The sequence below is a fragment of the Streptopelia decaocto genome, assembly GCF_964273445.1.
Source record: "Streptopelia decaocto genome assembly, chromosome: 5".
Taxonomy (NCBI): Eukaryota; Metazoa; Chordata; class Aves; order Columbiformes; family Columbidae; genus Streptopelia; species Streptopelia decaocto.
In genome coordinates, this window is record NC_138659.1 from 48465763 (window position 1) to 48478345 (window position 12583).

At 38.0% G+C, this 12583-nt stretch overlaps 1 protein-coding gene across 1 annotated transcript in view; it reads right to left on the reverse strand.

The window, feature by feature from the left end:
• LRMDA (leucine rich melanocyte differentiation associated) overlaps positions 1-12583 on the reverse strand; it is a 669526-nt gene that overhangs the window by 295146 nt on the left and 361797 nt on the right. Inside the window, exon 4 of the mRNA XM_082053238.1 lies at positions 4730-4856. Coding sequence (XP_081909364.1) covers positions 4730-4856 — 127 coding nt within the window. The remainder of the gene's footprint in view (positions 1-4729; positions 4857-12583) is intronic.

Here is a 12583-nt window from a genome sequence, read left to right on the forward strand (position 1 = left end):
TAGATCTGAATCACACTGATAACTCCTCTTGCCATAAGTAATACATATGTCATTATGGGCATTCTGCCCACCTCTAGTTTTCCCTCTCTACAGTGTGAAATATTTTGGCTTTCCTCTAAACCATTTAAAACCTAGACCTAGATTCAATGTCTGCATTCTGTATCTACACTCAACATCTTTATTCTAAATCAATTTTGGTATCAGTTCTTCAGATGTATATACAATGTATATTAAATGGATGACCAGTTCGTTAGACTAAGCAAAAAAATAAGGCTTTTACTTCAGAGAATCACAGATCTTGTTTTCTATCAGACTTGTCTATTTTGAAGTGAAGCAGTGAACACCATCTGATTTTCAGCATACAGGTATATATATTTGACACACTGTTGCCCTTTTGAGTAGTTTTAATAAATACTAAGAACATTGAAACGTACAGGAAATTGAAATGTCTATACTACATAGTCCCACTGTAACAACAGCTGTGGTCAGCACAGTGATAAGCCATAAATCTTCATACTCCTGTAACACACAAAGAGCAATAATCTATTTAGAAGTTTCCTGACTGATTCTTAATATCTAGTAAACACCCTTAAAAGAAGTGAGGCTTCTCATTACAAGCATAGGTGACTGCAGTCATGAGTCCTCCTCCAAAACCAACTTCCTACCTACCACACATCCATCTTTGAATCACATAATAGTTTTGGTTGAAAGAGACCCTTAAGATCATTGAGTCCAACCATAACCTAACTCTAGTACTAAACCATGCCCCTAAAAACCTTATCTACATTTCTTTGAAATGCCTCCAGGAATGGTGACTCCACCACTGTCCTGGGCAGCCTGTTCTGGGGCTTCACAACCCTTTCCAGGAAGAAATGTTTCCTTACATCCAATATGAGCCTTCCCTGGTGCAACTTGAGGCTATTTCCTCTCATCCTATTGCTTGCTACTTGGGAGAAGAGATCAACACCTTCCATGCTACAACCTCATTTCAGGTAGTTGTAGACAGCGATAAGGTCTTCCCTCAGCTTCCTTTTCTCCAGGCTAAACAGTCCCAGCTCCCTTAGCTGCTCCTCATCAGACTTGTGCTCCAGACCCCTCAAGCAGTTTTGTTGCCCTTCTCTGAGCTCTCTCCAGCACCTCAATATCTTTCCTGTAGTGAGGGGCCCAAAACTGAACACAGAAATCAAGGTGAGGCCTCACCAGTAGAGAGTACAGTAGGACAATCACTTCCCTAGTCCTGCTGACCACACTATTCTTGATGCTCTTGGCCTTCTTGGCTACCTGGGCACACTGCTGGCTCACATTCAGCCAGCTGTCAATCAATGCCCCAGGTTCTTTTCTGTCAGGCAGCTTTCCAGCCACTCTTCCCCGAGCCTGTAGCGCTGCCTGGGGTTGTTGTGATCTAAGTGCAGGACCCAGCCAACTTGGTGTCATCTGCAAACTTACTGAGGGTGCACTCAATCCTCTTGTCCAGATGATTGATAAAGAGATTAAACAGAGATGGCCCCCAAACTGAGCCCTGGGGAACACCATTCGTGACTGGCCACCAACTGGATTTCACTCTGTTCAATACAACTCTTTGGGCCTCACCATTCAGCCAGTTCTTTATCCAGCAAAGAGTATGCCCCGCCAAACCATGAGCTGCCAGTTTCTCCAGGAAAATACTGTGGGAAACAGCATCAAAGGCTTTATTGAAGTCTAAGTACACAATATCCATGGCCTTTCCCTCATCCACTGAGCAGGACATCTTGTCATAGAAGGACATCAGGTTGGTCAAGCAGGACCTGCCTTTCAGAAACCCATGCTGACTGGGCCTGATCACTTGGTTGTCTTGCTGCATGATGGCACTTAAGATGATCTTAGTCTGTACTGCTTTCTGCCATCCATTGTGTCTGGTAGAGAAACTAAGATGATATTTCCCAAAGTAAATCAGACATTTGTAAAAACAAACATGCTATACATGTGAAAAGATGTTACATGTTAGACACATGTAATCCAATACTGTACAATGTTGATAAATATCATTATTTCAGCTATATAGACTGCATTTTAAAATATTTTTAACAGATTACACATTACAGAATAGTTGAGGTATCACACTAGGAAACTTTTTTAAATAGTAATTTTAAATTTGCTTCTTTAACTTCTGGTACAAAATCTGGCAGTGGCCTAACTGTAACTGAAATACACAACCACTATTTGAAGAAAAAAAAATACTAGATGATTCTTCTAAGTATTTACCTGATTTAAAGATAAGATTTCACATTTGTACAGTGTATCCAGATCTTATATTAGGAGGGGTCAAATATTATTTACACGTACAATGCCACACAATAAGTGAACCATTTAAAAGGAGTAGAAAGCTCTCATCAGAAAAATCAAAACAGGATCTGAATCAAAACAAAACCAAAATAAAAGGAGAGAAGCAGCAAAGAGTACAGCAATATTAAAAGATACCCAGGAAAGCTCTCATATGAGTTTTAAAGTTAATGCATTATTTTCACAGAGGTCAGTTTGGCTTTTTGTGTTTTCATCTTTCTATATATGTATCTTTCTGTATACATGGAAAAATGCAACCAATTTAAGTTTTGTTACAGATCAGTTTTGTTTGTTCATTTGTGTCCTTATTGCAGTGCCACTGTCATATACTAAATAACCTTTCCTGTAATGTATTTCATTATTCTAGTAAAAGTACATTTTATTTGAACATTTTAATCATAATTCTATAGAGGAATCTTTCATTAAAAGAAGTGATTCAAGTTCAAATGAGATCTTTTTTAAATATGGTATACACACTGAAGAGGGGAATCTGGGAGATGCTCGTGCTTCTGAAGACTGCTGGTATCTTCCCTATAAGATACCACTACTCTCTAGGGCTCAAAATGGTAACGATGGACAGCAGTTATTTTTTCTTCTCTAAGCAGGTTGTATACACTGAGTGTTTTACAAGCATTTCTGCAACTCCTCTGTTAAACTATTGGCAGCATACTACAAAATGCACACATTATGTCTATATTCTATCCTGGGTACTTCAATACTCGAAGCTCGAACTTCATTGTTTTAAGATGGGGTTAAAAAAATCCCAGGATAAATCAAATAATTTTTATCATGTTATCATTGACTTTGAGAGCTTACACACTTAACAATAGTATTTTAAGTATGTCTGCAAGACCAGCTGAACGTCTTTAAAGAATACTACTGACAGGATTAAATTTTTCCTCTGATTTTGTTCATGAGGTTCTTATTCAATACAGCTCCCCTCCTTTTAGTAAGTACAAAGCTCCACCTTGACAGCCCACCAAAGGACAAATATACTCATGTGCTTTTGGGTTTTATGGCCAAATTTACATTTCATGCTTTGCAGGAGGTATGCTGCACCACCCATACCACCATCCATAGCATCAGCATAAAACGTTCTTGTACATTCCTCATTAAAGCATGCCCAGTTCAGATTTTAACATGGTAGCAAACAATAAAACCAGTTCCTCAAATCCAGGCCACAGAATCCTGGCATTAACCAGAAATCTAGCCAAATACCTAGTACAGTAATGATCATCACAGCTCAGGGCAAACTCTTGGCAAATTTCCAGCCCCCCAAGAATAAAAGTTACTTTGCTGATCTTTATTTATTTAGAGAGTCAAAAATAACTGCAGAAATTGTAGAAACTGCAGTTATTTTTATTCTCCTCAGTAGGAGGATTTTGCTTTAGCAGGAGGTAAATTGCTCTCTGTTTACGTTGTCTGTAATAAAAGCCTGCAGTTGAGCAGCCTTGTCCTCACACTGCAATTACAAGGAGAGGGCTTTCATGGTCTGTGCTCTAAAGACTCTGCAGGCCTCAGTTGGCCTTTTGGCTACATTTGATCACCCTTCACTTTTGTAAAACCATATATTACACACTTCAAATGCCCAGAGGGGTCAAAGTATGAGAAAATTATTTAATAATCAAGTCCATGCCCAGACCTTAAAGATAATTAGTTTTTACAGACCACTACCTATAAAGCTACAGACTAAGGGCTCTGATTCAGCAGAGTATATAGGCAAATATTGAAACATTTACTTGGAATACACTTAAGCAGGGACTAACTTCAGGCATATGGAGAAATGTCTGATTGGTTATGAATGGACTTAACCATCTATTTAATTTTTTTATTGTATTAAGACCTTGGCTTAGACAGCATTTTATATGAATTTATACAGAGCTGGAACACCAAGAATATAGTAACTTGTTTTTACAGCTGAAGTTGCACAGCAGCTACCAAATCGTGCATATTACCAACTTCATTAAAATAGAGAAAGGTATTACATTTCCTTTTTTTATTTTTTTATTTTACGTTACTTCATTGTTTTAAGAGCTATTTAAAGTATAAAAACTTAATAGTGTTTCACTACGCTGTCTGTTCCACTAGAGGTCAGCCTGCAACAGAACCCCAAGCAAACACAGGAACTGCCGCTGCACACTGGTAGCACTGACATTATTCTCTTTCTCTATTTTATCTATTAGAAAGATTTCTTCAGAGCCATAAGTTAGATCTCTCACTAAAATGGAGCAACAGGAAGATATAATGGTGCATTTCATTTATGAATGACCTATAATAAATTACTATGAAGTATTCCAGGTTCCAAACGAGAGAATGCTTTGTCTGCTCATGAACTATATTTCACATACTTTAATTTGGCTGACACATAAAACTCATTTGACATTTTGCAGGTATTTCTTTGAAAGGATATTTGGTTCTTGTTGAGCGTTAAGGTATGGAGGTGGGGTAACCTGGGTAACCGAAGGTCATTTCCGAGTAGATTGTTGTCCAAGATCAGCTCTTCCAAGTAACTGAATGTTTTCAGTCCTTCCAGTGACCTGCAAACGACAAAGGCAACAGAAAAAATGATACTCCACTAAATCAGGGAGGCCATTATGAGCTGAAATAAATATTTTAACCTTCCCTTTCAGGAGTGGGAATAGTTTTGGTTTGGGCCTGTCAGAAGAGTGAATGACAAGCATTAGAGGCAAGGGGAGTGCTGGCACTGCAACACATCCTTCACATGCTGGCAGGATGAAGGATGGGGGTCACTTAGTGAGTAGCCAGGATCCAAAACAAAAGGCTTCAGATATGGGGCCTGCAGGATGAATTTGTCAATGTCTTGTGCCTTCAGGCACCCAGCTTTGCCTGACCCTAACCTCCATTCCCAAGATAAATAACTCTGTCACAGTTCACCTTCATTCCCTGGACACAAATTTAAGTTGTCATCCATCATTTCTGCCAAGAAATATCATACCCTGCTAACAATAATAAATACAACTTCAAGTATCATTTCTTAGCAGTTACCTTACAAGCAATAATAGGAAATGGAGAAGGAATTTTCTTTTTCCTTTTTATTAACCACTAAATTTGCTTCTCTAGTCTCTGCAAAGAAAATAAAATGTTCTCTACAAAATAAAATGCAGAATTACTCCAGATCGAAAAGGCATTTGTTTTCTTTTTGGAACTCACTGTCCCACTGTCAAACCACAGGTCAGATTGCAGAGAGCAGCCTTAAAAAGTTGCATCTCAGACCGTGGAAGTGCAGATGATGGCTTGTAAATAAACAAGATTGTTGTAGGTATTCATTCCTCTCATAAGTAAAGTACACGGAAAAAAAAAATCTGAAAAGAATACTTTAGTAGCTTGTTAAGGCATCTATTCCAAACTTGCTTCTTAATGCTTGCACATTCCAACAGGAAAAAAACCCCCACACATTAATCAATTTAGGCACGTGGTATACAGAGCATACGCACAGCCACACATTCACAGCTCATTCACCTACCAGACACCTAAAGATATGCTGAGATTGCATGACTTGACAGCTGATCTACTATGCCTACCAGTGGGAAGATCATTACTGTATCTCCTGGCTGTTTTATAAAATGTGATGAATAAGGGAGATGCAGTCTATACTATTTATTCAGTTTCCAATGACATTTATACTGAGGGGATTTCCTCAACCTCCTCCCAGTTTTTGGCAAAGATCAAAATACAGCCAAGGTCCCTGTTAGAGAATTCTACAGGCATTACTACTAGAGGAAAATACAAATACTGTTAGAAAATATATGGGTTTCAAACTAGACAATTTAACATTCATCTGTTGAACAAAAACAAGATATGGCTTTTGTCAAAAGAACGTACTGACCACTTATAAATCACAGTTAGAGGGTTCAAACAAACAAAATCAAGTCTGTGACCTTTACACTGGGTACTGTACACTAAACTATGAATAGTCAAGTAACATTTGCACAATACTGAAACAGTGTATTTCAGTCCAAGGACTCCAAAGCTCTCATAGCCTGTTAACTTGGCGTTCTGAAATGTAGGTACAACTGTTTCTAATGCCATTTTGATGCTGGGCAGGCAAACCAGAAGAAAATTTGCTATGCCTACAACCTATGGTGTAACTATATCACTACAATGCACAGAGACTATGATTTCTGAAGCTGAAAGAACAAAAGCCTCTATTATAAACATTATACTGAAACAACCACCAGAGCAACAGTCACACTTTTTGCATTTGCCTTTAAAATATTGTTTCGGAAAAACTTGATTCAGCCTACATAAACTGTCCACCCTGAAGAGCTGTGCTAGCGTGCGGTACTAAGCCAGCTATTTCAGCAAAGGGTCACCACAGACTTGGCTTTGCCACAGTCAAGATCAGAAGAGAGATCAGCAAACATTTCAGACAGCGCTTTCCCTCAGCTACCTTTAAAAGGAAAAATAACCCAGAGGAAGTAGCAGTGAGTTTATCAAGCTGTTATGAGTTTTCATTTCAGTTTATTTGACAAACCTAGTTTAGCAAATTCCCCTTAAATACTCTTTATTATATAAATAGTGGATTACTTCCAAACCTCACATTTCAGTGTAAGACTCTGACTTGCCAAAGGAGTTCAGAGAAGGCCACCTCCTTGTCAACACCACAGAGCCTTATGGGATGTTAATAGGTCCTTTGTGAAAAAACATTGCTTGGGCTCTGGTCAGTGTCAGCATCAAAATACACATTGTTCCTGAGTTATGTTATGCAAATATAATACTCTTATCATGAGAATCAGCAAATGGTTGGCAACTGGCAAGGAGAAGAAAGCACACATCCAAAACTGCTGCAGGGGAGGCATAAAACAAAATGACAAGCCATGAAGTGGGACAAAAGGCCTTGAAACACTAGAGGGAGTTGCCTATTGAAACAGCCTTTCTTTCACAAGCCTAGGCCAAACACAAGGCTACTAGTTTCATAGATAGGCAGAGAAAATTGTGCGCAAATCTCCTTACACCTGTCTGGTTTTGATAATTTTTGCCATGTAATGTTATTAGCCGCTCAGTTAAAAAGGAGCCATGTTACACAGGGGGTTGCTTATTAATTGTTGTTTTCATGTCATCAGAGCAGTGTGCACTTGGTGATTTAATCACCTAAATTCAGAGCCCAGGGAGATGGGAGGGGTTGCCACAGTACAGAGAGAGGATGTAGCCATTAACATAAATTTACATTCATATGTTATTTTGCTATTCACAAAATTCTTACTTTTCCACCTTAAACAGAAGAAAAAAAGAAAAACAAAACAAGCCAAACAAAAAAACAAACAAACAAACAAACAAAATCTAGTAGCAAAACAAAATTAGTAAGACCATTGGTAAAGAAACAAAAAAAGAAAAGCGTTTACCATCAGTCAGTGATATTAGCTACTAAATTCAAGGCAACAATCTCTGCTGTCATAATATATAAGGAAACATTGCCCAGCAGTTGTATTCCAGAATTTAAAAGTTTTAAGTACAATCCACACAATAGGTTTTATGGTGCAAACTTCAGCAAATCCCAAAACTTCTATATGCCTCAGTTTCCCATCTGCAGATGGGGATAAGAAAGGATTGCAATTGTGAATTCATATATAAGAAAGCATTTTTAAGAAGCTGAGGTAGAAATCAGTATCAAATACTGGCGTTTTTATTTTTAATGAGGGTAAGACAGTTATATTAATGTACTCCAAGTATTTCCTTGAGCCCATTACGAAATAGGAGAGGATTGCATACATATACAGCATAGCAAGAAGCACACAAACACCCTAAAAGAAACAAGTATAAGAAGAGAGAAATCGCCCCAAAAAAAGAGAACTACTCTAAAATTAAAAAGAAAAATTGTCTTCCTGTATTGGTACATTAAAAAAAAAAAAAAAACACACATACAGTCTTACCACCAAAATACAACCAACACTGAAGGGAAGTGGCAAGCAGTTGTTTTCCCTAGTTGCAAAGGGCTAACAAACATCACTAAGGTGTATTGCAGGTTGCTTTTCTCTGTTCTAATGACATGAAAGCTGCCCATTATCTCACCCACAGGTTCCATCTCAGTTACCTCATTGCAGGGCTCACACTCCGCTCCCAGAGGAGAGCAAGTGCTGCCAAGAGATTTCCATTGCAATTTCCAAAGTCACATCAAACCGACAAAACATCACAACGTATTCAGTCCCACCTCATTCAAACAGAAAAAGCTTTAAGTTTCCACTGTAATTAACCCTATCCTCGTTAAGATAATTATGATCAAGCTCCCTGTCACAGCTAATATCACAGCATCATTGCCTATGGCTCACGCTTTGCCCTCATTAGCTTACAAAAACACTGCGCTAAACGGGAAACTGACTCCCTCTGCAACACCACTTAAGATGTCCTGTAAGCAGACAGTAAATAAGCCTTTAGAATACAAAGGTCTCAGAAACGTCCTTTTATCCAAGTCCTTCAGCTAATCAGTATGATTTCTTCCAGCTTTCTTTTCTGTAATTCATTCACGGTTTGTAACAAAGTTTTAATCACAAAGGAATGTCATGGCAGAGATTTTTTTTCTCTCGATGTGTATGCATGGCAATTGTCAACTACACTATTGTGCACGGTCCCTCTGGCCTGACAGGGATTTGGTTACAATGAAAGAGCAGCTCTTCATTTTGGTAATATTTGACAACAAAACCACGAGTTTTTATAGATGAAAAAAAGCAGAAGCCTCTCAAGTAATGGGCAAACCTTGGTACTCTGCAGCTGTCCTTGTCCAGAAGAACAAGCTGTTCAAAAGGATCTGCTGAAAAATAAGTGTTCCTCACATTTTACCTCACCACTCCATTAATAAGACAGCTGCCTCATATCTAATGACTTTTTCCTCCTGTTTAACAGGAAAAGAGAGAGCAGTTAACAATATGTAAATGAGAGAGTTTAGCTTTAGCCTTGAAATTGATTTGCACTCTGTTGACAAGAGATAGCCATTACCAGAAGTTAAAGACAGAGCTGTTACAAAACAGGAGCTTTTTAAAATAGCTTTTTTTCTTGCCCTTTATGTTATAACAGATTACAGGAGTGCAGAATCAACACGAGGATCCTTGTACTAGATAATTCCAGTTTTTAAAGAATAGAAAAGTAATTTCTATTTCTCCCGCACCTGCCAACCAAGGAGCACAAAGCATTAAAAAAAAAAAAAAAAAATTAATGAATTACTCTTCAAAAACCTGCTAAGCTTAAAATCCCATTTTGTAGTAAAGCAGAGAGAGGTTAAGTGACTAAGGAAAGGTGACCTCCAGCAATTTTCTAAGAGACAAGAAATAAAACCCAGAGCTCCTGACTTCTAGTCCTTTGACTTAACCTCACAAAAACAAAACAAAGAACAATAAATAAATGCTATATATAAATAAAAATATAAGACAGACACATGCGTAAGTTTAGATTTTGTGTAACTCCCTGGGAATGCAAAACATCATTTCAGGTTTACTTTGATACCTGTTCAATTTTAAACGCCATTTAATCTGAAATATAGCATGCAAATAAGGGCAAAAACCCAAGCCATTTCCAATTCTGTTCTGAAGGTGGAACGGGTTTAGCGAATCTTCTGTGCAAACTCCCTCAGGCTGAGGCCTCTGTCAGAATTCTACTCTCAAACCTGCTTTGGGGGGTTCTGCTCTAAACACACCTCTCATCTGTGGGTACAAAAAAAATAAGTAACTCATTTTAAACAAGAAGTGGACAGAATTCAGTTCAAATTCCAGGAAAAAAGCAAGCAAACAAAAATCAATGAAACAAACAAATAAAACACTCTCACTATTATAATCACAAAAATACTACACACCTAAGGTTTATGTATTTCCTGCACACGTAGATAGCAATGGCAGATAAACCTACAAGTAAAGTATCCAAAAATGACCCGTACACTATTCAAGCAAAATAGCTGTTCTTTTCTGCAATCCTACTGACTGTTTATACCCATTCATGACAATACATCCAAAAGCAAAACCGAATGGAGTATGTAATGGACAGTTCTGACCTGACTTCTGGATCAAAGCAGAACAAAAACAAAAGTGCCCCAGTGAAAAGTAAAGAACCTCCAAAATTTCTAGAGTGGACGAGGTCCCAAGTTAGACCAGATGACTCCTAAAACGAGAATCATGAAATTCTATTCAATGGAGAACAGGTTACCAATGTTTCCAAAACATGAAATACTTTGTTTTGTTTCATATCAGAGGCAATGTTAGTATTTTGCAGGCTATCTAGAGGGAGCAATATGCATCACTTCTGGTCAGTTTCCACCTTTCTGTTGCTAAATAGAAAATAACTGGCAGAAGCCTTTTGTATAAAACTTAAGCTTGTTAATATGGTCAGCAAAAGAGAAAACAGAAATAAGTGAATAAGCAGTATCATCTCCATGTGCCAAGTTGAGAACCTCTTTATAAACTTTCTAAAAAACAGTATTATAATGGAAATATGAACTAATTCAAGTGCAAAGGCAGGGCCATAACGAAAGCTTTACTGTATCTTGGATCAATCTGTCACTCTGCAATTTAGATAGTAACCTGACCCCTCCCCTTTTGCACAGAAAAGGGGGGAGTAACAAGCCTGTAGAGTGAGCATTTCGACTACTAGAGTTCAGTCAGAAGAGGGAAAACTAATTTTTCTCCCATCTTCCACAACAACCAAGGCTGAGGATTGACAAGCAAATTGACGCACTGCTCAGAGGGCAAAAGATAAATGTTTGATGAATTGGCCATTGCTGGAGGAGTGATGGGCTTCATATGTGCATAATGGACTAGCTGCCGTTCAATTCAGATTGCCTGCCAAGATAAAGAAACCATAATGAATGGACCAAGCACAGACTGTGCCATAAGAAAGTATAATCTGACTAGTTTTAATAAACTTATTAAAAAAGATGAAGCAGAGAGAGGCAAGGGGACTGGCCTTTGTGACCAGCTATAAGAGGTGAGAACGACTAATAGACTGCTCAAGCATGACAGCAGAGAATTGTTAATGGACATAACACTGAATCCCTCGATGTTAAAATATATCTTTAGAACAACTTAAAATCACAGGGATCTAAATATGCGCATACCACAGACACCATAGTACTTATTACACAGCCTATAACTGCCATTTATTTATTTATTATTTCCTTCTGCTACCTACCCTGCTTTGTCTCTCTAACTTCCTTTATCCTCTCTGCCTGGTATCTTAGTCTGTACCCAGATCCACACAACACACCCAATAGTTTTATCAGGGATGCCTCAGAATCAAAACAACCCTGTAATCATAACCCAAAAAAATTCAAGCTCAACTTGCAACAGAAGGGTTTTGGCTGCACAACTATATCACTAAGTTTCACTCCCAGTGGAGAAACATCTTTTACCATCAGAAGTGCTCACACCTTGTGTAATTTCATTTGCTTTGCAAGCTATGTTTCCACCAAATATGAGAAATTTACCAGTACAGTGATAGCAAAAAAACAAAAAACAACCAAGCCTTTCTAGCACAGATGAGACCAAGTTGTCTGCAATAGTCCTTTTGGTCTGGTATATCCCACTGTTCCCCATCTTTACTCATAACCTCCAAGTTCTGATCAATCAGCTCTATGAAAAGACATTACAGCCAAAACAAAGCTCTTCCAGTATTTTACTTTATATGGGTATATAACAGTGTAAAGTCTGGTAATCACCACCATTTTCATGGTGAGTAGCATATACACAGAGGGCCATTTTTGCTTTTCCTTTCTCATTATTTAGCCACATGAATAACAGTGGTTCACATTCTGAAGATTATCAGACACTGAGACCTAAGTCTGTGACTCAAAATGCTACAGGAGTCAACAAGAGAAAAAACAGTCCTGACTTTTAAAGCAGCAGGATTAGACCAACAATCTAGTTCTTTGTTAAGAATCACAGGGCAAGAACACACCCTTGTGTGTGCCTATAACACACAGTACTTGGCCAGGCAGAACTATTTTTCTCTTGAGGTAGGAGGGGAAAAAAAAAGAAAGAAGAAAAAAAGTAGAGGATTGCAAAAAGATCCTCCTGACTGAGGACAGCTAGAAAACATATTCTACAGGATAACATCATTGTTATGCATGTTTGTTTTCTTGTTTTAACTTTTTTTCCTTTGATGATGAAAAATAAATAAGGAAACACATTCTACTTGGGTAAGTATTCAGATTATCACCTGTGCCATATTTTAAACAGAAATGATTACATGCAAGAAGGATGTCTAGTTTTCAGTATAACTTTTATCCAACTGCAAAAGGAAAGTAACCCATTATCAAGCAGCTCAG